Source organism: Talpa occidentalis, unplaced genomic scaffold (genome assembly GCF_014898055.3).
Source record: "Talpa occidentalis isolate TD23 unplaced genomic scaffold, MPIMG_talOcc4v2.1 talOcc4.6, whole genome shotgun sequence".
Classification (NCBI taxonomy): Eukaryota; Metazoa; Chordata; class Mammalia; order Eulipotyphla; family Talpidae; genus Talpa; species Talpa occidentalis.
The window spans coordinates 89,302,291-89,329,105 of NW_023604972.1; the positions used below are offsets into that span (position 1 = coordinate 89,302,291).

The 26,815-nt window shown below is 40.1% G+C and overlaps 1 protein-coding gene and 1 long non-coding RNA gene across 3 annotated transcripts; one reads left to right on the top strand and one right to left on the bottom strand.

The window, feature by feature from the left end:
• Positions 1 to 365: 365 nt before the first annotated feature.
• On the bottom strand, positions 366 to 19,045 carry LOC129144697 (uncharacterized). Its single transcript, XR_008549131.1, has 4 exons — positions 18,911 to 19,045; positions 17,730 to 17,823; positions 12,956 to 13,040; positions 366 to 512 (listed from the first exon to the last, which is right to left on the bottom strand). It is a non-coding gene; the product is annotated as an uncharacterized LOC129144697 (long non-coding RNA).
• A 57-nt stretch (positions 19,046 to 19,102) lies between these two features.
• Positions 19,103 to 26,239, top strand: BTF3 (basic transcription factor 3). Of its 2 annotated transcripts, none has more exons than XM_037530067.2 (6): positions 19,103 to 19,480; positions 19,803 to 19,871; positions 23,155 to 23,268; positions 23,584 to 23,785; positions 25,050 to 25,106; positions 25,939 to 26,239. In XM_037530067.2, exons 1-6 carry the CDS (start codon positions 19,349 to 19,351, stop codon positions 25,983 to 25,985), a joined length of 621 nt encoding a protein of 206 aa, XP_037385964.1. In that variant the 5' UTR covers positions 19,103 to 19,348; the 3' UTR covers positions 25,986 to 26,239. The 2 variants fall into 2 exon arrangements, with proteins under 2 accessions (XP_037385964.1, XP_037385963.1); XM_037530066.2 differs by having other exon boundaries at positions 19,107 to 19,247.
• Positions 26,240 to 26,815: the final 576 nt, after the last annotated feature.

Below are 26,815 nucleotides of genomic sequence, written 5' to 3' on the forward strand. Positions count from 1 at the left end.
TCCTGCCGCGCCTGCTGCTCCCCTCAGCAGTGTACTTCGTCAGTCTGCCTGCTCTGCTCTCTGCTCTGACTCTGGTGAATTCTCTCACCCTCCCGTGCTTTGACTGTACCCAATGCTTGTATAAATAAATAAATAAATCTAAAAAAAAATAGCCCCTCTTTATGAAATCTACCATTAACTACATGTTCAACTCTCCAATTTTTCTTATTGCTTCTCTGGAGGGAGTATATGTAATCACTAACGTAACTATTGTAATCTATGCTCCAAAGTGGTTAACCTAAATCACTTAGAAATGTCCTTAGAATTGGAAAGGAAACTAGTAGTTATTAAGGATCTACTATTGGCAGACACGGTGCTAGCTTTTTCCACATTCTTATTTATTCCATCCAATACCTTGGTGCTTTCCCCTTTTTACAGATGAGGTATCAGTTCCCTCTAGTAGAGTTGAGGTAACTTCTTCCATAGACAATCTTCTACCAGACAATCTTCTACATTAGACTTTCAGAAGGTTCCTGGGCAGAGCAGTGGTGAGAAAATAGGAAAATCAAAAGATACCAGTCAGCTACTTTGAATGAAGAGCTCTGGTTCAGCACCATTGTTGGGTCTATCCTCGAATTTGTCACAAATTAGTTGCGCGGTCTTGGAACTTCTTCTATCACATCACCAGCCTTCACTATCAAATGAGGGAGGTAGGTATAGATATTCTTTATCTTTTGCTTGAAAATTGCACTCAATTTTCTCAACATTGACCTCTACTGAGCATTTTGAACAAATGTGGATACAATCTGTTTTACCAAGGAGGTTATCTGATGACATGTTAGCTAAGTTTTCAAAAGGACAATATTGTCTTGTGGGCAGGTTTTGTGAAAGTGTTCAAAGTCTCCTATTTCATTTTCCCAGTTGGCTTCTCAGTGTTAAGAGAGTGATGTTAAGAAATTCCAAAGCTCTCTCTCTCTTTTTTTTTTTTTTTTTTTAAGGATTTATTTATTTATTTATTTATTTTATACAAGAACCAGGGTACCGGCCAGATGCGTGGAGGGTGAGAGGATTCACCAGAGACTGAGCGGGGAACAGAACAGGCAGACTGATGAAATACACTGCTGAGGGGAACAGTGGGCAAGACAGGAGAGGTCTGCTTGCCATGTGGGACCCTCCCTGGCAGGCTGGCCAGGATCAAACCGGCGCTGCAGAGGGTGCAGACAGCTTCACAGCGCTGCGCTCAACCACCTGCGCCACCAGGGAGGCCCTGAATAGTCAGATTTTTAAAAAATTTATTTATGCATACAAGAGCTGGGGTGTAGGCCAGAGTTGGGGGGTGGTGAGAGGATTCACCAGAGACAAAGTGGGGAGCAGAACAGGTAGATTGACTGAAATACATTGCTGAGGGGAGCAGTGGGCAACACAGGAGAGGTCTGCTATGCCATGTGGGTAGCTCCCTGGCCAGGGATCGAACTCATGCTGCAGTGGCTGCCGATAGCTTGATAATGCTGAGACTTAACCCCTTGCACCACCAAGGAGGCCCTGCATAGTCCCAGATTTTTAGGGTTTGTTTTTGGCTTGGTTTTAATCTGACACTCTAAATTCCACATGAGTGAAACCATTCAGTATTTGTCTTTTTCCTCCTTACTTATTTCACTTAACATAATCCCCTCCAGTTCCATTCATGTTGTTGCAAATGGCAAGAGTTCATCATTTTTATAACTGAATAGTATTTCATTGTGTGCATATACCGCGTCATCTTAGTCTACCCATCTGTCCTTGGGCATTTAGGTTATTTCCATAACTTGGTTATTGTAGTGTTACAATGAAAACAAAAGTGCATCTGTCCCTTTGAATTAGTGTTTTTGCATTGTTCAGTAGATACTTAGGCATGAAATTGCTACATTATGTGGTAGACCATTTTTAATATTTTGAGAAACCTCCACAGTGTTTCTGTCAGGACTGAACCAGTCTACATTCCCATCAAGTGTCCAAGGATTCCTTTTTCTCCACACCCTCACCACGGGTTGTCTCTTTTGTGTAAGGCACTTGATATTACTGTATTCAGTGAGGCTGCTGTGTGCTTTGTTACTCTGATCTTGCAATCTTGATGTCATCAGGGAGATTTTCTTTCAACATTGAACACACTATACACTAGCTCTTTCCCTCATCAAAAAAGTAGCCCCCCCCCACCCCAATAGATTTCACTTGTGAGTTACAACAAAATGGAGGGATACTGTACTGGCATCCAATGAACAACTCCCCAGCCAAGCCCTCCTGTTCTCTCCTAGCATAGGTAGACACTTGCTTCCCTTCTTTCTCATCATATTTCATGCTCTTGATCCACATCTCAGCGAACGAGGGCCAATGTTTCCTTTATATGGCCTGCCTTCCCTCCTGTTATCTTATCCCTACTTGTTAACTTTGACAAAGATTGCAACTGCTGCCCATAAATGACTCTCTCAATTTAATGCTGCCAGTTTCCAGCCAAAAAAAGCTTCACAGATTATAGAAAAACTTAGTCACACCAATAATTTTGGCATTACTCATCTGGAAACTGGAGATTTGCTGTTGCCCAGCATTCAGAGGACTGAAGTCCTTGCTTCTTGCTCTGGCTGATCTCTGGGAGGATGGCTGCAGGATGTTCAAGTAGTTCTCCAACTTCTGAGTGCATCAGAGCTTGTTACAACACACAGATCTGTGTGCCCCACCCTAGAATTGTAGGTTCAGTAGATATTAGCTGCATTCTGAGAATCAGATTTATAAAAAGTTCCCATGAGATGCTGCTGCTGATCCAGGGACCACACTTTGTGAATCACTGGAGTACAGAGTGTCTGGAGGGGGTACCAAACTACCAACCTGGCTTGTTAAATCTAAAATAGCTATTCTCAAATTGTCTCCATATGAGACATACTAGGATCACCTGGGGAGAGGGAACATTTTGGATACCCAGGCTGCATCCCATTATAAATCAGAACTCTTACAAGGTGGGAAAAAGGCATCAGTGTTTTCTTTTTTTAAAGCTTTCCAAATGCTTCCAATTTCAGAAGTAGTGATGTAGAGCGGTTCTCAACTCTGCTTGCAAATTAGAATCTCTCAGGGAGCTTTTAAAATGCATTCCTGACAGGGCCCACCCCAACCCCAACTAATATTATCTATTCAATCAGAATAGCTGAGTGTGTGTGAAGCCTGAGCAGACAGACTATTTTACTTCCTCCCTCCTTCCTTTGCTCCTTCCTCTCTCCCTTCGCTCTTCCCTACCTCAGTTTCTCAGATTTTTCTAAAGTCCAGTCAATGTTGAGGATTACTCACTAATCTGGACTTCAGTGTACTCCTATTATAAACTGGCCTTTATATTCCAGTTAATAACGCCTTATTTTGAACAAGACATTGGGATAATTGTTTTTATTTTTTGAAAACTAGAGGGCACTAGTCTGAATCATCTGGTGGTGTAGGAGCAGGGAATATGTCTTTAGGGCTGATCCCCTAACAACAGGGCCAGACCTTCCCTAAAAATTACCTGAGCAGCACTTCTCAGAGTCATCCCTGGATTTGTAGCAATGGGGTCACCCAGGAGCTTGTGAGAAATGCACATTCTAAGATCCTACACTAGAAATTCTATGTTTCATCAAACTCTCTACATGACTTTGAGTCAGGTTAAAGATGGAGCATCACTAAGCAGAGATAGCAGCGGTGAAATTAAGATCTTGATCTTCCATCTTTAATATTGAATCTATCTCTGTTCCCCCTTTTTTTTTAAAACACACCCTCACCACGCAGAAAGGAAACTACAGCAACAGCAGCAGCATCAAGGCCAGAAGCAACCAGACTTAATCGATTAGACCATGTGATCAGTGTTAGAGGGGACATTCAAACTCTATCATCCCTCTGCTGGGTATGGGGTTCTATCCCTGACCTTCTTGTTTAGCTGTAGGTTTTTTTTTTAAAGATTTATTTATTTATTTATTTATTTATGCATATTAATAAATAAATTTATTTATCTGGGGTACAGGCCAGAGATGCGGGGGGGGGGTGAGAGGATTCGCCAGAGACAGAGTGGGGACAGAACAGGCAGACCGACTGAAATACACTGCTGAGGGGAGCAGTGGGCGAGACAGGAGAAGTCTGTGGTGCCATGTAGGTTTCTCCCTGACTGGCAGGGGATCGAACTAGTGCTGCAGAGGATGCAAATTGCTTCATAGTGCAGTGCTTAACCCCTTGCACCACCAGGGAGGTCCTAGCTGTAGTTTTTTTTGTCCCCTTAACATCGTTCCACAGGTAATCCCCAAATTTTGATAGCTGCAACACTTAGCAGATGCTGTGTCTCACACACAGCAGCATCCCATTATAATACAGTTATTTATGTCTTTCAAGTCATTATTTGCCTGTTTTACATAATCTAACCCCCCCCCCCTACAGTCTTGGTGTAATAGGATGATCCCCAGGGAAAAGGGAGGTTCCAGGTTCCTTGCCCCACCCAAGGAATGATGGCGCCTAGCAGGAAGGAGGAGAAGCTGGAGAGACTGGGGGAAAGAAGAATGGAGAGCAAGGAGACCTGGAGGAGGCACATAGAACAGAGAGATATGTGAGGAAGCTGCACTTGCTTCTCAGCTTTGGACTAGTACCAGGGACTTGGGGAACATGGAAGAAGACACTTGAAACAGACATGGGTGAAGGACCCATGGGGAGGTTAATAATGGCAGTTTTTAATCTTGATTTTGATTCTGTTCCAGACTTGTCTGACAGTTTCTGTCCCTTCCTTATGGGTCCCCATAGGAAAGCCCCAAAGGGCCTTAGACCTATGACAAGCTTTTGGGCCTCAGCGGCCTTGCTTTGGGCCAGACTTGTTAGGCTAAGCCTTTACTATTGAGGGGATGGGTAATTTTAGGTGCTTGATTTGGAAACTATTTTATCTATTCTTTGTCTTTCCTGTCTCTTTATTGTACACTAATTGTATTAAAGTTCTTTTTCATTAAAGGTCTTGCACACTAGAGCATGTTTTGTCTTGAGGCAGTGGATGGCAGAACCTATTTAGAGCAGGGAGGTTTGGGGGTTCTGGAGTGCCCCTCACACTGCCCAATAACATTGGGAGGTAAGCAGATATTATACAATGTATACATATAGTCTTGAAGGGAAAGTCTAAGAGTCCTGGGGCAGTTCTCCATCATATTTGATGGCCTACCAAGTAAGCCAAATCTTTCCGTTTAAGGAGGTACTAATATACTTTCCATCCTACAAGAATATATGTCTAGAAGGTCATCATATCTCTCCCCAATCCTTTCTTCATACTTTTATTCCAAAACATGAAGTTGGGGAGAAGAAGAAAGATAGGACAAGACTGAGGTAAGGATCTAGGCGGAGACAAGGAAGTGGAACAGGGGAGAAATGGGCTTCTCTGGGACCAGAGCTCTGGGGGCTGTGGCTGTCAAGGATTCCTGTTAACATAGGTCCCAAAGGCTCTCCAACCAGATTCCCACTCACTCCTACGCACTAACTTCCCTTTCCACTACCACTTTAGTAGCTTCTGAATAAAATCTTTGTTCTCCTCTGGGCAACTGAAGAACAAAATTCGGGCTCAGCTTTCAGTTCCTTAACTATACCTTTTAAAAACACATACATGATTTTAAGACACTTAAAGGGTTTTTATTTTAATTTTTTTAAGGGTTTGCACTCTATTAATAGCAAAAGTGGTAGGGGTGTGAAAGGCAAAAGGCTCCTACCTGAGTAGGAGGCTCCTATTTTGCTATTTCATGAGAAAAAGGGAAGACATTTCCCCACACTCTGTTTTTCTTTGGGATTTGGAGGCAGAAAATTAATCTGCAGCTCTTGCTCACCTAGGCATTTCATTGCCAGAGCTGAGATTTAAAGAAAGGGGGAGTTTGGGGTCACTGTGAGCAAATGAGCTGGCTGCTGCCAAGACAACCATTAGGAAGAGTAGGGCCTGAGAACAGCTGTTGGGGGCGGGGAGGAGTGTTCTCTAGTTCAGTCCCCAGACCATACCCTGGATCAGTGAGAGGAGGTGACAGAGAAGATGCAGATCTGGGCCAAGAAAGGGGCAGACAGGAAAGGGAAACTTATGCCAGGCAATTGGGAAAAAATTACTATAGTGGACTCCGGAGAAGGAATGGGAGGATTGGAAATTTGGTCTTTCATGAAGGAGTGGTGAGAGAAGTTAGGTGACCCAGGTAACTAAACTAAGTCAGACTTGCAAAGCCAAATGCAATGCTTGATTCTGTGGGTAATGTGTATTCCACCTGTCTCTCATGCCAGGAGAAGTACTAATAAATGTTACATGTTGAAACTTCTGCATAACTTGTGCATAAAAATTCCATATGCCAACTGAATGGACTACATGAACACATCTGTCAAAAACAGGTCTCTTAGGCATAATTTAGGACATTCCAAAGAAGCATTATAACTGTTTCAGCCTCCAAATGGTATGAATTAACTCTCATAAGCCAGGTCTAGTCTGAGAAAAGGACCAGGCCAAATGTTCAAATAATTCAAGTCAAACATTTTTGCTTTATTATAGAGTATCAGCAGCAAGGTCTTTATTTCCCCAAAATTATACTTCTGATTGACTCAGGATTTTATGTCACATTGTTAATATATGCTAATATGTCCAAAATAATAAAATGCTTCATATATTATGGACTTGAAAAGGATATGTTAATATTTTGCACTTTTTTTTATAATAAATTTTATTTTTATATTCCCCATACAATTTCAACACCCCCATTTTGACCCCAATCCCTCCCCTCCCTCCACCCCCCCCAAAAGTGTCTCTGATAACTATAAGAAAGTGAAAATCAAAATCAACAAAAATCTATGAATATTTTGCACTTTTGCAAGAATCTGTTACTGTACATTGACACACATTAGACAACTTTAATACCCATGTTAACTCCTTTCAGATGCATTCTCCCCCTGCAGTGGGAGATGCATGAAGGAGGAACATAATCCTCCCCTTTAGGAGGAAGTCTAGATGTCAACTTTGTTTGCTCAGTATCCGCACATATATTAACTTCAGGAACTGGAAAATTTGCTTACTCATTTTTCCTCATACTGATTTTGTTTCTGCCCTTGTTAACCTTTTGAAAAATATCTTTAGAAAACCAAGTATAATTAATGAATGAATTGGATAATACAACAGAATCCTCAAATGTCTCAGTAGTCTAAAGAATGAAATACAGCAGGCATGAATGCAAATCACACCTAGATCACACACAGAAAGCTGGAATTAGGGCCTCCCTGGTGGCCTAGGAGTTAAGGCTCAGTGCTACTACGTATGAAGACCCACCACAATGCCCTGAGTTCTATCCCCAGCTGGGTAGCTAACACACTTAATGCAGCAGAACTTTCCTGTTCCCCCCACTGCTCCCCTTAGCAGTGTATTTCAGTAGATCTACTGGTTCTGCTCCCCCACTCTGTCACACCCCCACCCCACACTTCTGGCCTGTACCCAAGTTCTTCTATGCAGAAATAAATAAAGTCTTTTAAAATTTCTGAACTTTGGATTTTATTTTTTAAAAAAGACCCCGCTGGCCTGCACTCCAGTTCTTCTGCACAAAAATAAATAAAATCTATAAAAAAATTTTTTTGAGCTTTGGATTTTATTTTTTTTAAAGAGCTGGAATTAAATAAGGAGAAATTTAATATATCAGCAGCATGAAAGGTTTAGGGATTTCAGTTTACTACTCTATAGGCATCAGCAAATCGTGCAGGCTGCCCTGTGTAGTCTTAGACTATGCTAAAGTACCTGCTTTAGGTACTTTATCCTACACTACAAAACAGGAGAAAAGATATCCTTCCTCAGCCCTGTGTCAGAGATAATATCTTATTTTAAAAAACAAATTAGAATGGATCCAAACAGGGCATCTAACTTGGCAAACGACACAGTGCCTACCCCTAAAGGATACTTAATGCAGTGGGGGAGCTGAGTCAGATTGTTTCAGGGAGATGATGTCCTGAACAAACTTCACAAACAGGTTTTTGGGACTCCACCCTGACCCAAGGTCAAAGAGATCCAAGGCACCAAGGACTGAAAACCCCGTAATGTCATCTCCACCTAAGGGAGGACTGCTGGGAACTAAGGGTGGAGTTCAGCAGCCAGGCTTGGTATATAATCAGAGACATGTGGGCCTTGGGTTGTTGGTTTTTCACCAGCCTTCTGTGTGCTCTTGGGGTCCCAGCTCAGCAAAACCGGTAGAAATGAATTTCAGAACTGAGATTCATTAGAGAACATGTCCTTTAACTTAATCGTATACATATCAATGGAGGAAACAGAACCCAGAAAACTAAAATCTCTCTCTCTCCCTCTGTTCCCTCTCCCGCCTCATTTCTCTCCCCCCTCTCTCCTCTCTTCCCCCCCCTCATTCTTTCTCCCCCTCTCTCTTCTCTCTCTCCCCCATCTCTCTTTCTCTGTGGGTTATTCCTCTCTTCATTCCCCTATTCTGTAAATGAACCCTTCATTAACCTTTTTGTGTGTGCCTGCAGTTGAGTCTCATTATAAGTCCATTTTAAGCACGTGGGTGAGGAACCCACACTCAGGTCAACCCATTTCACATTGGGGTTGCCCTGTAGCAAGAGGAATGCCTGTTAAAGAAACCTGTAGTTAAGTTTAGTCCTCGGAAAAGAAAAACTTAGAGGGGTCATTCATATGGAGAGAGATAATTTATGCTTCCAATTATCTGAAGATCTGTCTTTTGAAAGAGAGAGAAACTTTGTTGTTGATGGCAAAATTAAAACCAATAAGTGAATTTTACTGACAGAACTTTCCTTTACATTCAGCTGAATGTAAGGAGAAAAGTTGTGATTTAAGGTACTTATTAGCACATCTGTTCTCAATGGGAGTGATAGTACTGGGTGAATGTTGATTCTTATGCACTTGAGGGCAGTGGAGGCCGGATGATAGTTACAATGGTTTCTGAGCCTCCAAAGCTCAATCCCATCCAACAAAATCTTATTCCTTATTATTTAACTTCCCTTGTTGAGCTTTCTTGGGTGTCACATGAATAGTTTTGGCATTGCCATGGAAGATACACAGATGTGTGCAAGAGCAGTAGCTCAGAAATAGGGCAAATAGATGGCTGTGCTTGGAGGACCTTTTCCTTAATTGATTCTGAGAGGCACCGTGCCTCTCTGCCAAGAGCAGAGAAACCCCTCTTCAGTTCCTCACCCAAATCTGCTTTTTTCATCTAGGACTCTTGGCTCACCACTTGTGTTTTCTCACAGCATACATCTGAAAAGATGTGAACCTACACCCCCAAATAATACACAATGTTGTAAACCATTGTTACTGCAATAAAAATAATACAATTTAAAAAAAAAGGAGATGGAAAATAAACTCCACTCAGGGAAACAACTTCAATTCTTGATGGGTGCTGTGTTAATTCTGAGACACTAATTCTACAGCAGTTTTTTGGGTGCCATTTTCCATTTCTTGATTAAATCTTGAAATACTGTTTACGTGAAAGAATTTTCTTTGTGTTTACATGTCCCCAGTGTTTGCCATATATAGTTATACCTTGCTATGTGGAACCTGCTTGCATATGCAGAGTCAACTACTACAAAAGAGACTAGCATCCTGGGATTTGGGTACCTACTGGGGTCTTGGAACTAATCCCCAACCCATACTGAGGGGCAAATGCATGTAAATATATACATATATCAGTTAATTATGTGAGATTCTATCACTATTGGCTCACTTACCATTAAGTCTGCATCATTAAGGTACTGCACACTGACAGGAACAAACATGAAACTGTATTTATGAAATTCTACTCTGACATGAATGAAAAATGTCTTGCTAGTTTATGACAGATAAACAGAAAATGAAACTGGATCTAAGTAATTTTATTACAAAGTGTGTCTTCCAGAAATATTTTTTAAATTCAACTATAGTATATAGGCTAATATATTTTGGAATTTTTATAAGGTTCTAATCAATATGTTCACTAATAATTACAGCTGTTCAATGTTTATGAGTATTCCATTTAATAGTCCTGTATTTAATAATCTGAAATTCAGTAATTTTTTTAACTTTTAAAAATTTATTTACTTATTTATTTATATCTTTTACATATTGTGTATTCCCTGTAAAATTCTTACCATCTGTTCACTCATGAACCATCACCACTGAAATTTAGTAAATCTTAGTCCCAAATATTTTCTTCTGAAAAAATAAAGAAAAGAGGGCCTTCCCGGTGGCGCAGCGGTTGAGCGCTGGGTTGCGAGGCTGCCCGCGGCCTCTGCAGCGCCGGTTCGATCCCCGGCTGCTCCCCGGCCACCAGAGGAGGGTCCCACATGGCGCTCAGACCTCTCCTGCTGCCCGCTGCTCCCCTCAGCAGTGTACTTCGGTCCTTCTGCCTGCTCTGTTCCCTGCTCTGGCTCTGGTGAATTCTCTCACCCTCCCGCGCTTCTGACTGTACCCAGTGCATGTATAAACAAACCATCAAACAAACAAACAAATAAATAAATAAAACATGCCTCTATAAAAAAAAATAAAATTAAAAAATTAAAAAAAATAAAGAAAAGAAAAAAAATAGAATTCATAAGGCAAAGAAAGTAAAAAGATGGTTTAATTCTCTGGGTACATCAGTCCGTTTCTCTGCAGACACAAATCACTGACCAGCAGACCAACTAATGGAAGGTGAGTCACAGTTTCCAGTGCATTATTTTGTCAGCTGCAGTAAGTGATAATTAAACATGGGACCATTAAGGAGATTTCATTCACTAGTTAAGATTTAGGTTGAGATATACTGCACTGGAGGACATCCAAATGGATAGAAGCAGGACAGACCTGAAGATATGGGCCTAGAAACAAGGGTCAGAGTTTGTGATACAAATTCAGAGATCAGCAGAGACTTGGTTGTGGAGGCTTAGAAAATGACTGGCATCTCTGGATAAGAGAAAAAAGCAGAAAGTCCCATAGAAAGTCTAAAGACAACAAGAGGAGAGCCTAAAAAGATATTCGGAAAAAAAATAAGCCAGTTACGATATCAGAAAACAAAAAGGCAAAGAAAAGACAGTAGCTCCTAAGAGTTCTCATCATGAGGAAAAAACCTTTTTTCCCTTTTTTATCAATCTATATTAGTTGATCGATCTTAACTAAACTGGTTGTGGCTAACATATCACAACATATGTAAGTCAAATAATTATGTTGTGCACCTTAAACCTGAACAGTGCTGTATGTTGATCATATCTCAATAAAATTGGGGGGAGGGACATGACAGGCCTTACTGTTGTTGAGAAGGTGGGAAAGGAAATGCTTGTAACAGATTTTGCTAAACAGGCAACAGTGCAATGTTTATGTAGGTTGTTATTACATGTTAAGTCATCTAGTGGGTAGGGCTTCATTTTGATCCTAGTTGATAGAAGGCAGATGTCTGACATCTGGTTCTACAACTAACTATGGCCACTGGTGTAGAGCAGCTGGCAGTTATGCCTGGCCAATCTCTGCAGATGAAAAATGAAGCACCAATAGTCGTGCATGCAGATTTTGGGAAGGTGGGGAGTAATAGAAATTGTTTCACTCAAATTACATGGAAGAAGGAAGTTTTTTTAGATTTATTTATTTATGCATACAAGAACTGGGGTACAGGCCAGAGGTGTGGGGGTGAGAGGATTCACCAGAGACAGAGTGGGGAAAAGAACAGGCAGACTGACCGAAATACACTGCTGAGGGGAGCAGCAGGCGAGTAAGGAGAGGCCTGCTGCACCATGTGGGTTTCTCCCTGGCCGGCCGGGGGTCAAACTCGTTCTGTAGAGGCTATAGATTGTTTCATAGTGTGGTGCTTAACCCCTTGCACCACCAGGGAGGCCCTGCACTAGCTTCCTTACTTCATTCTACTTCTCTGCTTTATCTCTTTTGTGGCTCTTTCCAAATGTAACCCTTTCTTGTTTAATACTCGTCGGGACTCCCCCATTCACTTGGTAGTAAACGCAAAGTCCTTAGCATTGCTTCCAAGATCCCTCATAATTGCTCCTATGTCTTTGAAGCCTTAGTTTCCTGTCACTTATCTACATGCAAAGATTCAAATGGTCATTGATATACCATATTCATACTTTTTGGCATATCCAAGTTCCAAATTAACTAAGTCAATTTTAATTTTTAAATAGGTCAATTTTAATTATTCAAATTATGATTCTTAAATGAAAACTCTGTATCTCTACCAAAAATAGCAAGTGAATTTCAATTGCCATAAAGTGAAATGTGTTAATTCTACCTAGCTAATGCTGCCAGTTGAAGGGCTGAGATTAAACCTACTACTCTCCTTGCAAAAGGAGAATAGCAAATGTTACAAAGGTATTACACACTAAAACCAAAAAGACTTTCTCCTTAAAAAAGAAGATGTGAAAAAGAATAGAAAAGAGTTATCATTCTGTCACTATGTAATGACTTATTATGAACTACCTGAAATCTGAATATTAACTGTTATGACATAGGCTCTGGGAAATACTAGTCTTTTCAAACTGCTTGTAGTTTGAGGCCTACTTATTTTGTGACTAAAACTGTCTCCTCCTATTCTTTGCCCAGCTGATTCTTCCAGCCCTATGAGACCTAGGAAAATCTTCCTGATGTGAATTTCCAGGCAAAATGTGATGCCGCTCCTTCCTGCTTCCCTCAGCATCTCATCTGCCTGTATTAGAGCATGTAACACTGTATTAGAAATAGCAGATTATTTGTCTCCTCCACTAACCTGAATATATTCCTACTGGGTATCAGGTGCAGCGTTGAGACAATCATATTTTTTAGTAGTCAGTAGTATAGTATAATAGTGATGGGCACAGATTGTGGAACAGATTACCTGGATTATATTTCAGGTCCAGCATTGTGGCCTAAGGTAGACTAATTAGCCACTGTGTGCCTCCCTATAAAATGGAAATTATAGTAGCTACTTCATAGGATCCAATGAGTTAATATACATAAAGCACTAAGAACAATGTCTAATGTAAAAGCTATATATAAACATACCATTATTACCACATTGTCCTCTTCAGTCTATGAAAGGCCTTCACTAATTTTCTTCTTTCCTGATCTTCATTCTCATTCTCCTCCCCTGCAAATGTACTCAATTGAGTGGTTTTTTTTTTTTCTATACCAAAAATAGTTCTATTCTCCACACACTAATTGGGTATCAAATAATTTAACTCTATGATGACACTATCTACCTGGAGTTGGCATTAGCTCCCAAAAAATAAGGGTGCTCAGTCCCACAAAGGAACTGCCCCCTCTTCAGCTGCCAGTCACAAGTCCAGGGGTCATTCTTATATCCCACTTATTGGCTCTAAAATGGACAGTCTCAAGACCTCCTCCCTCAGGTTTGGTAATTTGCTAGACTGGTTCACAGAATTCAGGAAAATACATGTTTTCCAATTTTTTATACAGGATAAAACACTGGAATGACCAAATGTAAAAGACGCACAGAGAAAGGGATGAGGGAAAGGGGTTTGCAGGGTTTCCATGCCCTTTCTGACTGTCTGTCTTCCTAGCAACTTGATGTGTTCACCAACCTGGAAGCTCTCCAAACCCTGTTTAGGGATTATAGGCATGGTTGATTGAATTATTGGCTGTTGGTGATAGAACGTGACCTCTTGGCCTACTCCCCCCACCTAGAGGTTTGGGGGTCCTCTAATCTCAATTTGTTTTTTTGTGGTGAACTGCCATATCCTGAAGCTCTAGAGATCTTTTCATTAGCATATAAAACACAATCTAATTACTCCAAAGTGTTAGATCTGTGGCCCATCTGGGACAAAGACCATACACATATTTCCTATTATACCACACCGCTCTAATGTTGAATTATGACCTAAAATGTTAATATATCTTTGGAGTGTATACATTGTTTTGTGTACTTGGAAAAAAAAATGTAAGTATAGTAAATACAGAAAACCACTACATATGTCGAGACCCTTTTCATCCTAGCAACCTTCCCTGTCTCTCCCAATTACAACCTCCCGAACCCCCTAAAAATATCTACTATCCTGATGTCTATGATAATCATTTCCTTTCTAAACACTACAGTTGCCTGTTTCCCTTTTTTTGGTATGTTTTTTAGGTTTCCTTATTATCTAAAGATTCCCTGTTCTCTTTTTTTCTTTTTTCCTTGGAATTTATTTGTTGAAAAACCAAATTAATTAATTCATTTTCTGTAATCTCAATTTATCGATGGCATCCTGTGAAATAATTTAACATGTTTTCTGTCCTTTTTATTTTCTATAATTTAATATTTAGATCACCTTGAGGGTCAAAAATTAAAGTATTACTGTTCAACAGGGTACTATGGACAAATTTAACAGACCAGTTGTTTGCAATATCTAAAACAGGAGAGAGAAAAAATATATATAACTATATGTGGGAATTCACCTAATAAAGTATGCACAAGATCTTCAGAAGGATTTCTACATATATATATATATATATATATATATATATATATAATTAAAATACATGAAAGATTCGAAAAAATAGATGCATAGTTCATTTGAGTGATAAGGTATATGGCATCCATTCAAACTTTTTTCAAGCTTGCCTCCTTGTACTATAAATCTTAAAAAGTTAAACTACGTCTACCAGATATCCTTGCAATTAAGGTTCTGAAGGTTAACAATTTTTGCCAATTAGGTACATTTAAGAGAAATTTTTAAGAAGGAAGTAAAAGCGTCCTTTCTTCAGTTTGTGTTTTGGCTGGCAAGCATGGGGAAGATACAGCAGGTTCTGAAAAACAGTTTTGTTCAACATCAGTGGAACTGGTTTTCCTCAATGCTGTAAAGAAATAATATTGAACAAAACATTCATTGAGGACCTGTTTTATTACGCAATTTTGCTTAAAATTGCAGTTTCTAAGAAACCATGTAAGATGTTAAGTGAGGATTTAACTGAATTAGTATGTCTGCAGCAGCTTTCTAGAGCAGTTATTTGCTATGTGGTTGCTGAGAACGTCTTACACTATCTTCTTAATTTCTTAATTATAGCTGTAGTAACATATTCTTAACATCAGTAATTCCAGTTGTGAGGGTCTTCGTTTGTCATGGTCTTGATGGGTGGATAGCAGCTCCCTAGATGGCCCCAATCTGTAGTAATTATCCTGGGGCACTTGTCTGATGGCCCAGGCTAAAGCCCATTCTCCTAGCTCTTTCAGCAATTTCCTAAACACCAACACCCTATGTCAATATGTAAAAATATGAAATACAAAAAGTTAATTACCCCACCATATAGTAAGATTATTGAGCCTGTGTACTAATTTAGTAATTGTTGATGGCAGATGCTGGGCCTATGGAGGCTCATTACATTATTTTTACTTGTATGTGCCTTAAGATTTCCATAATAATGTAAAAAGAGTACTCAGTCTGGTGTGCTCAAAAAAGCTAGGGCTGGAATTATAAATTTGGGACTTAGGAAAATTAAGATAATATTTAAAGAGGCATGGTACTGGATGAAACCATTCAGAGTATAGATAGAAAACACGACTAAAATGTGAGCAACTCTCATATTTAGAAGTCAGAGAAAGAATATTAAGCAAGATAGACTGAGAAGATGCTAGTAAGATAAGAGGAAACCAGAAAGTGAAATGTCTGGAAATTTAGAGAAGAAAACATTTCAAAAAATGTAGAAGTGGCCAAATGTGTCAAATGTTACTAATAGCTGAAATGAGAACTGAGGATTTATCTTTTGAATTTGTTGAGAGGGAGGTTAAAACAATTCTTTTGAGAAATTTTGCTATAAAGGGAGCACAAAAGTTAAGTAGTGGCTAGAGGGGTATAGAGGTAAAAATTTTTTTTCTAAGATACCTGATTCTTAGTCTATTAGTGTACTAGTAGGATGATCTAGTTTAAAAAGGAAAACAGAACTACAGAAGGGAAATAATACCAGAAGACATAAGGTCCTGAGAGACTATTTCTTCCATGTGTAACAGTAGTGAAGACAATATTTATAGGCCCAGATACATATACAAGTGGGTAGATTTGGTGGATGGGAGATGAGGTTGTTTGTGCTTATTTTCACACTTTAAACTCTAAGTCTCAGTACCTTTACCAGTAATATGGGAAGAACCACATAAGATTCCCTATGAAACTCCAACAGAGTTAACCTCAATAAGTATTACCTTAGTGAATAATTGTTAAGGCTCTATAAGGGGCAGCACAGGACACTGAGCACGTTTTCTAGGATCCAGCAGACCGGGTAAAGGAGGAGTCAGAGTCCTCAGCGGTTTTTTGCAGGTCTTTTATTGGGATTACCAGGTACACAGCAGGCAGGGGTGCTGGGGGGCCGGGAGGCTGGCAGTTCTCCCAGCCCCCACCAAGTCTTCACTCTATCTGGGCTCTCCAGCATTCTCTGCTTCTCTCTCGGCTTCTATTCATTCTCGGCTTCTTGGCTTCTGCTGGTGTCCCCATGACACCGCCCTTTAAAGCAGAGTCTTAGCCCAGGTGAATCCCATCTACCTATGCCCACACCCCATTCCAGGTGCCCGCCATCAGGCATGCATTCAGGACCGCAAGGATCCATCATCTATCCTGATGGCGGGAGGGCAGAAAAGCCTGACATTTTTCCTTACCCTACAGGCTCCTAGTTCAATTCTCTTTTAACTCAATGAAATTATCCATCTTCAGTTTGCATTTAGTAAAATACCACAACTTAGGAGACTATGATAGATATAACTTAATGGGGTTGAGGATATCAGAGAAGCTTTTTCCTGAGACATTTAAACTAAGAACTAAATGAAGTACAGATATGAACTTGACATAGGGGTGCTAGAATAGTCCAAGGAGGTTTATGGACTTAAACAATAAAGAGTACGGGTGGCTATTATTAAATGGTCAGATTGGGAACACTTATCCTCAGTGATTTTCAATACCCCCTTGTGGATGAGACTGTTGCTTCTTTTTTTTTTTTAAGATTTATTTATTTATTTATACAAGCACTGGGTACAGTCAGAAGCGTGGGAGGGTGAGAGAATTCACCAGAGGCAGAGCTGGGAGCAGAGCAGGCAGGACCGAAGTACACTGCTGAGGAGAGCATCGGGTGGCTGGAGAGGTCTGCGCGCCATGTGGGACCCTCCTCTGGTGGCTGGGGAGCAGCCGGGGATCGAACCAGCGCTGCAGAGGCCGCGGGCAGCTTCGCAACCCAGCGCTCAACCGCTGGGCCACAGGGGCGGCCTGAGACTGTTGCTCTTAACAAATACAATATAAAGTAAATATTTTAGACTTGCTGAGTATGAGGTGAAAACTATTAGTGGACTTTGATTAGGTTATAAAGTATAAACCAAGAAGGGCAAACAGGTTTCTTCTTCCTGGCCTATTCTATTGGCAGAGACTGTATTGAGTGCTGAGTAAATGATTCACAGACTTGTTCAAACTCAGCTGTAAAGTATGGGACCCGACAATCTGTATTTGTCATGGAAAATGGGAGAACATAGGACATGGTAGCATGAGACATTCCCAGCTAAGAAGGCAACTTAGTATTTTTGGCTGGGGGGGGGGGAATATTTCTTTATTTAAAAAAAAAAAAAACTGGTATGTAAATATTAACAGAGTCTGAATGTCCTGAGCCTCTCACAAAATAAGCAGAAGCAGCTGAGGGAGTCAAAAATAGAAATTTCCCTTTTACTATAATGGAATGTTTTGTGATCCAAGTCTTAAAAATCACAGAAGAACAAGAGAGAAAAATTGGAACCAGAAGAAAAAAATTAACCTGGAACATTTCTTGAAAACAAGTGTATAAAAGGTGAATCAGGTGGCAGGTTACTTACTAGAATCTTGTGTTTTACATGACTGCTCAGTAAACATCACATGACTTGGACTTTTCAAGAGCTCCAGCATAAGGAGGAAGGGGAAAACTTGTTCCTGAATAAAGATACATGTCCAAAAAGAGGAGTATTTCTACATATTTTGTAATCTTTCCACAGCACTAAAGAGTGTTGGCACATCATTTTACCCTTTATTGTTAGGAGACTTACCCGCATTGCCTAGGGTACACCCTAAAACACGCCTTTTCTGTACTAAACTTAACCATCTAAAAATAGGAGCAACATTGTTTTGAACAAATAGCAACTGTTGCAGTTATCCTTAAAAGCAATTCAGCTATTCTCATCAGTTATTTTCTTAGAAACATCACTGTTCTAACAAATGTACTAGTGAAAAGTATTCAAAGACTACTCTTCATTGGCGAGAAATCTGCACCTATACATTCCCTTGCTCTATCAACTACATTTTTTCCAGGCAAGATTTCAGACTCATTTTTTCACATGGGAAGTATTTTCAGAGCTAAGATTACAAAAAAGGCTAATCAGATAGCATTCTGATTTAAAGTGCCATTTAAATATCGGGTTTTTTTTTTTTTTTTTGTTAAGATTGTCTTAGTTTGTCCTAGGCGCTTACAGAATTTTTTAAAGACCAAAAATTTACCCTCTCCAAGACCGTGCACAAATTCTCGATTAAGAAAAAGTGTTTTCAGTTGTAAACTGCTAGTTATAAAGTCCACGCCAACTAGAAGAATCAGCCTTTTAAAGGCCCGAGAATGTAATCGCGCACACGGGTCTAAGGTGGTTCGCCACCTGCTACAACTGATGAAACGCAGACTGTGTGGCTCCCTCCCTACCCCGACTTATTCGCTTTTAAAGGGTGGTGTTCTGAAATGCTTCCCTAACCAGCTCCCCAAATTCTATAGCCCCGTCTTGCAACCTACCAAACCAACTCGGAGAGCAAAATTAGCTTCATCGCTTATGACAAAATGTCTAATTAAAGGCGCAATTCAGGCCGAAAGGGAACTTCTAAACCACTCAGAGGATTGCGCCAACTTACACCATCCGGCGCCGAGCGCGCGGGTAGTCGTGAGCACATGCTGGGCCCCCCAACCCTTTCTGGTAACGTTAAACAGGCCCTTTTTTCTGAAGGGATCAGGGTCCCACGGAGAGCGGGCCGACTTACTCACTTCTAACTGTGCAGAACCATGCTCTCTGACCCCTCTATAGCCTTTCTCGGGGCCCCTCACGGCGATTCCGGCGCTGACGCCCAGGCGGAGGCCCGCACACCCCCGAGCAGCCGTCACAAACACCGCGGCTAGAGGCCGCGCGTGCGCAAGGAGGCCCCGCACTCGCGGCGAAACCCATTTCCTGTTTGAGGACGGAAGTGGCGCGCGTCACTTCCGGTCTCCCTCTAGCTGCCATCTTGCGTCCCCGCGTGTGTGCGCCTAATCTCAGCTGGTCTGCCCGAGACCCCCTGAGCGCCAACCCTAGTCCCCCGCGCGGCCCCTATTCCACTCCAACAAGGTACAAAACGTCTCTGGACGCCGGCGTGGGAGGAGGACGGGAACGGGGGCGGGAAGTGCCCGGAAGGAGCGAGACAGGGAGGGACAGGGCTGAGGAAGGCGATGCGACGGACAGGCGCACCCACTCAGGCTGACTCTCGGGGGCGAGGTCGAGCCAGGGGCGGCTGCCCTGGGGGCGAGGCGACTCCGTCTCTTCCTCCACCTCGCGGCGGAACCCGAGGACAGGAGCCTCAGGTACCGCGAGGCTTGCGGAGAGTGGCCGGGCCGGGCAGGCCCTGGCTAGGCCGCGGCCGAGCCGGGGCGGGGGGTGGGGGTGCTGACTTAGGCGTGGGTTAGGGCCCTTATCCTGGGCCTGGGGAGAGGGGGGCTGGGGCCTGGAAATGGGGGTCCTTTTTGGCCTCCTTGAAACTGAAATTGGGAGCTTTGCGGGGTGGATTGGGATCCAGGCCTCGGCCTGTGTAAGGCATTTTTTCCTGCTGGTGTCTTGGGAAATTACAAGCGTGGAATGCTAGAGTGAGATAGACCTTTTCTCGCTGAGGGTTTCCTGTATTTCTAGATGAAAGAAACTATCATGAACCAGGAGAAACTCGCCAAGCTGCAGGCCCAAGTGCGCATTGGTGGGAAAGTAAGTAGTAATATTTCAAAGTTTCAAAGGTTTTTTGTTTTTTTGTGTGTTCTTTTGGCATTTCTGGTATTCTTGTCACTTTGTCTAAAGAGAATTCCGCAGAGTTGGCTACACAAGGGAAGGGGAAGTTGGGGACTAAATCAGAGACACAATAGAGTATATTAATGAGGTCTACAAGTTGTATGTTAAAAGGAAGAAAGGTAAATCAATATGGAAAGTGCAATTGAACTAGGTCCATTGCTTTTATGTAAATGTTTTCACTGTTACAGCGTTCTTAATTAGTAAGAAAAGTGTTATTTCAGTAAGGTCATCATTGTGGCTGTATCTTTCAACTGGTTTAAGGTTCAGAATAATGCTTGTGCTTAATAGTTATGTTTCTCGTAAAGTAAGACCTCTCTTATGTTTTCTTAGCTAAATGTGATCTAGAGCAGTTGGTATTTTCTAAGATATTGGAAGATATCTTTCACCAGATACATTTTGGAATTTAAGAGCAGTAGACTATGGATTTGAAAATAGTGCCTAAACCGGTCTTTTCATTTTGACTTTCTAATTATGTTAAAATTAGGGAATGAGTGATTGGTAGGCTTTTAAATAATTTGTTTTTGCTTACTTGTTTTTTCCCTAATCTCCTTCAGGGGAATTCTTTTTTGCACTTTGTAAATTTTTAGGTTGTTTCCTAAGTAATTACTTAAATTTGAAACCCACTTTAGACAGAGATCTACCTAGTAAGTAGTATTTTGCATTGTGTTAGCACATTCCTATTCTTTTAACAAGGTGTGGTAGCTTGTGGGAATAAAGCATGTCTTTACTTGGTAAAACTTGTAAATCTTCCATAGTGCAAGTTTATTACCTATTAGTTTTTTTCCAGCTATAAGCATTAACAATCAAATGGTCTACCTTAAAATATCCAAAAGTTGCACTAGTAAGTTCGTCTGTTAAAATACTAAACTATGTAAGTAGTGAATGTATCCTGATCCTTTTTTTAATCCACTGAAACTAGTAGTCTTCAAGAACTACACCTACCATTAACAATAGTAGGTGTTTCTTGCTCTTTTTAGTAATTGTTGTAAGTTGGGTGTGGCCTTCAGGTCCCAGAAAAACTTGTCACATTCTTAGTGGATCAGTGTTTGGAAGCTCTTATATTGGTGTCTTTTTTTTTTTTTTAAATACGAGCACTGGGTACAGTCAGAAGCGCGGGAGGGTGAGAGAATTCACCAGAGCCAGAGCGGGGAGCAGAACAGGCAGACTGATGAAATACATGGCTGAGGGGAGCAGTGGGCGCGGCAGGTCTGCGCATCATGTGGGACCCTCAAATGCTGCCTGAGCAGCCAGGGATCAAACCGGCGCTGCAGAGGCTGTGGGCAGCTCTGCAGCCCAGCACTCAACCGCTGCACCACCGGGGAGGCCCTATATTGGTGTCTTGAACCCCCATTCCTTTCAGTAGAGGTTTCAGAAGGAATATGAGTAATGTAGTTGTGTGACATCTTTTTGTTGTTGCCCTGGTTATCCATTAGTCTTTAACCTGGAAGAGATGACATTCAAGGGTAAAGAAAAGATGAAATTTAGTATAGGAAATATTTTTGCTGTCACTGTAATTTGGAGACATTTTCTTTGCCTTCTTGAAAACAATATGAAATGTGAAGTTTAAGTGGGTAAGTTTTGCCTTACAGAAATCTTCAGGTATTGGATGATTTTAGATAAATGTTATAAGCCCTTTCTGTCTGTATTTGATCAGATGGAGCATTACTGAAAATTGATTCTACATTTGTTAAGTGTACAGAACATATAGAATATGTGCTAGTTTTGTTTTTAAAATCACTTGGTTTTTTAGGATGTCTTGTAGAGAGGATTCTCTAAAAACTTGGTGTGTGCATGACCACTTATTGAAACTTTTTTGGGGTTTCCTAACCAGTATATTTTGTAGCTATTCATATTTTCTTTACTTAAACTATAGTTTATTTAAGCCTTCACTATGCTGGATTCTGAGAATGTAAAATTGAAGTGTAAAGCCCATGGAGGGACTTTAAGGCTAGGGGAAGAGTAGGTGTGTCTTGCGTAATGCTGCAATAGAATCATTTTCAAAATACAGAAATGGGAATGATTTGGTTTGGGGAGTGGTAATTGCGGTTTAAGGAAGGTACAGAAGAGATAATGACTTGAATAGGATTTTAAAAGGATTACTAGGAATTGGCATGGAAGTTGAGGGACAGTGAAGTAGGTGGGTGGTAGCCTTTCCTTGAAGGAACCATAAGTATCACATAATGGGTATAGTCTATATGAGAAAGTCCGTAAGAGTGTTACTTTAAAAAAAAAAAAGTTTTAAGCAATGAGTAGTCACATTTGCCCTAGTTCATGGAATATATGTGAGAAAGGGGAGATTAGAGGCTTGGTGTGTAAAGGTTTTTCTGAAGCCTGTATTGATTCATTCATTAAATTGTTGAGTGCCTTCAGTGGGGCAGATATTGTTCTTAATATACTGGGTTTAGCCAATAGAAGACCTCAAGGAACTTAGATTCTAGTGAGGGGAGGCAGACAATACATTATTTATCTTACTGTAGTGAGTATTACACAGAAAAATAAACCTGGATAGGTAAAAAAAAATGATCAGCATGGGGGTTTTGCTATTTTGCATTGAGTGGTTGGAAAAGGCAACTTGGATATGGTGACAAAAATCTATAGTGAGAGAGTGAGCCATGAAGATGCTAGGGGGAAAGAGGAACATTATGTGCAAAGGCTCCCATTTGGCCTATCTGAGGAATATCAGGGAGGTTTGGGTCTGCATGTGTCCTAGGAGATAGAGTTGAGAGCAGCATAGAAGGGGTGGAGCAGATCATGTGGGTGCCTTGTGTAAGTTCAGATTTTACTTTTGGGTGCTATAGCTGTCTACTTGCAGACTCATTCGACTGTGTCATGTACTGTCTTGCTGTGAATATTAATGGATGCTGATTTTTCTCTAATGTGGAAACAGAAAAGGTTAATAGTTCTGCAAATGAAACTTCTAAATAATGCTTTAGTTTGACACATGATTTCTCTTTGATCCCTTTTATAGCAGATAATTTAAAGAGTAGGACTTTGAAAGGTCAAAATTGGAAATTTAGAAGTTAAGGGTTTGTCGATACTTTCCCTCTTTCATTTAAGTGCCTTTACCTGTCTATTTACTGCATAAGTTTATGGTTATGGTAGTTTTATAATACAGTTTCAGATAATCAGAATTAGAAACTTTCCATTTGAAAAAATCTTTCATTACAGGATATGTATGTGTTTTCCTCCCTTTTCACTTTAGGGTACTGCTCGCAGAAAGAAGAAGGTGGTTCACAGAACAGCTACAGCAGATGATAAAAAACTTCAGTTCTCCTTAAAGAAGTTAGGGGTAAACAATATCTCTGGTATTGAAGAGGTAAGTTTCAAATACTGTGTCTTTATAAAACAGGATTTCTCTGAAAAAAGTTAGGGCGTTAAAATTTTTGACTACTTCCAATAGAGAATTTGTCTTTTAAAAATACATTTCTACTGTTTTAATGAATATTAGAGAGATTGCTAAGTCTGAAAGCAAGGAGATTGATTTCACATTCTAGGCAGAATCTAATCTGTTCTTCAGTGAAATACTGAGTTAGTCAGAACTTCAGTTTTTGCTTAGTAAAGTGTTTGATTTGAAAGGAATTTTGGTGGGTGTTGCTAATTTAGTTTTTTTTCTTCTTCTTCTTCTTTATAGGTGAATATGTTCACAAACCAAGGAACAGTGATCCACTTTAACAACCCTAAGGTTCAGGCATCTCTGGCAGCAAACACTTTCACCATTACAGGTCATGCTGAAACAAAACAGCTGACAGAAATGTTACCCAGCATCTTAAACCAGCTTGGTGCAGACAGTCTGACTAGCTTAAGGAGACTGGCTGAAGCTCTGCCTAAACAATGTGAGTTTCCAAGTAGTGGTTTTGCTGAGGATTACCAGCTTAATAACAGATTTCTAACAACTTGTGACACAAAGTAGATATGGATGTCTTTACTATAAATTCATTAATTTACAAATATATAAGTTTATTACAAATATAAAAATTTGGAAATGAAATTTCCTCTAAACGGTATCAGTTTTCAAGCATTTTAAGCAATTGTTCCTTAGTATATTCTATAATTAGCATGTTGTGATTATAAGCAATTCAGAGCAGTGCTCGTTTTCTACTAATTTTCTTGCTTTGGATCAGAGACTTAAAATTTTATGTTTATTAGCTGGAAACGAGAAATATTAATTTGGGCCTTTTTGATAACTGGCACTTTAGAATTGATTCAAAATATAAATTAATCTGATTATTTTCAGCTATATTTATACAACTGATATTACCAGTGATCTTTTAGAATTAATCTGCCACTATTTTTTTAATGTAGTATGATTTTTTTTTTTTAAATAGTATTAATAGGAGTTTGTTCAGGGCAGATAATTGTATATTTGAATGACTGCATGAGGGGATATTGCTACTTTATACTGATGCTCCTAGACTTTCAGAGCTGAAGAACAGATACCCTACTGAAAATCATAGTCTGTGAGGTCTCAGCTTGCAAGTATAGTTCACTTTTTTTATGTAATAAAAGGAAAGTGGCTGCTTACCAAAGATTTTTAATTTTAGATAATATTAGTTTTTCATTAACAGTTTATTGAACATCTCTCTTGCCCCATGTACAGAATAATAGAATATTTGAAAAAAGTTTCTTCATCTACCTCCCAAAATAAATCTTGTTACAATTGGACGTGTAGAGTTTCCTTACCCACAGAACTCCCTATACTAACTCAGGACCTATGGTAGACCAGAGAGATTTACAAGATAGGCATGGAATTTGATCCTTTTTTTTTTTTTTTTTTTTTTTTTGGTGGGACCCTCGCTGGCAGCCGGTGAACGAACTGGCGCTGCAGAGGCTGCGGGCAGCCTCGCAACCCAGCGCTCAACCACTGTGCCACCAGGGGAGGCCCTGGAATTTGATCTTTTGAGTGTTACTATTGATAGTATTCCAGTATGCTTTGTGGACATCAGAATATGGATGTGGTATAGAGAACATCCCACATGTCACTGTTGTCATGGTGAATATAAATTGTAACAGTATTTGAACTTTATCTGTTGTTCTGGTTACTGTTTATTGAAGACTTAAACAAATGTGTTGGTTAACAGTGACATTTTCCTTTTCCAGCTGTGGATGGAAAAGCACCCCTTGCCACTGGAGAGGATGATGATGATGAAGTTCCAGGTAGGAGCCGTCACTTGTGATTAAATTCTAGAGAACCTTAACAGGAGATAGTAGAGTCTTTATGCTATAGGAAAGACTACTTTGGGATAGGAGGTAGGAAAAAGGAAGACATGAACCTCACTTAGAATGAAGAAAATAAAGCAGTGTTATTTAACTTTTCGTTTGTATACTTGGGTTTTTTTCTGTTTGAGATTTCAAACTTTAATCCAACTGTATGTTGTGACCTAAAGCTATAACTACTTACAGATGACAAATGATCCTTGTTTCCTATTTTTTTGAGGTCATTAAATTTATGAAAAGTCATGGAGAAATTGTTCAAATATCTTGGGATATAACCTTTCTAAAATCAGTGGAGAGACCCTTGAGGCATTTTTCTATTCATTGTAAAACAAATTAATATAATCACTAGACTCATAAATATGTACACTTTGCATAGATAGGTATCCTTAGGAATCTGGGAAAACTTCAAATTGGGTGTCATGGTACTCCTTGGTCCTTTTCCCCAAATTGACTACTGCATTATATTGCTTCATTTTAATTATTGGCGTGAAAGAGGAATGGGGGGAGTACATGTACTTGCTTATGCACAGTACTGTGCCACTGGCGAATTTAATGACATTCCCTCTTCCCTCATTTTAAGTATATGCCAGAATGGACACTTAAAAATATGCCAAATGACTAATGGTCTCATTGGAAATAAACACTAGTGTTTAAATTTATACCCTGATTTAACTGTTGGCTATATGTTGAAAGTGTTTTCTGTCTCTTCAAAGATCTGATGATTATTGTGGATTTGACTTTTTTCTGAATTTCTACCATTTTAATTTTCTAGATCTTGTGGAGAATTTTGATGAGGCTTCCAAAAATGAAGCAAACTGAATTGAGTCAACTTCTGAAGATGATAAAACTTGAAGAAGTTACTGGGAGCTGCTATTTTATATTATGACTGCTTTTTAAAATTTTGTTCATGGATCTGATAAAATCTAGATCTCTAATATTTTTAAGCTTGAGCCCCTTGGACACTGCAGCTCGTTTCAGTTTTTGCTTATACACAATTCATTCTTTGCAGCTAATTAAGCTGAAGAATCCTGGAATAATGTTTGAAACAGGTTAATAAAATCCTTTGCCTAGTATACAGCTTTATTTTTTATTTCATTGACACTGATTTGTACACAGAAAGCAAAGTTGTTATAGAAAGCTAATCATGGCATGTAATATCACTGATAATCTTTGATGGAATTTGAATAAAGATTTTAAATGACAGTATGTACAGGTGGTAGATCCTTTTTTTCTCCAGCAGCATTTCCGATATCTATATAATGGGTGTAATTGTAAATGAGAATAGGATAATCCTAATAAGTTAGGGTATTTCTATTAATATTGTCTGTATTGTGAGTGCCTTGTATATATTGTCGCACTTAATTTTCTCTCATTTGATCCTGAGTCTCTGAAGGTAGAGACTAGAAGCTCCACTCTATAGATGTAATCCAAGGTTACTTTAAAAAAGTGAGTTAATCTGGGCCTCCCTGGTGGCACACGGGGTTAAGTCACAGAGCTGTGAAGCTATCCACATCCTTTGCGGGTGAGTTGGAGCCCATGCTGGGCCAGGAAGGTGACCCACATGGCACAGTGGACCTCTCCTGTCTCCTGCTGCTCCTCTCAGTAGTGTATTTCAGTAGATCTGCCTGTTTGGCTCCCTGCTCTGTCTC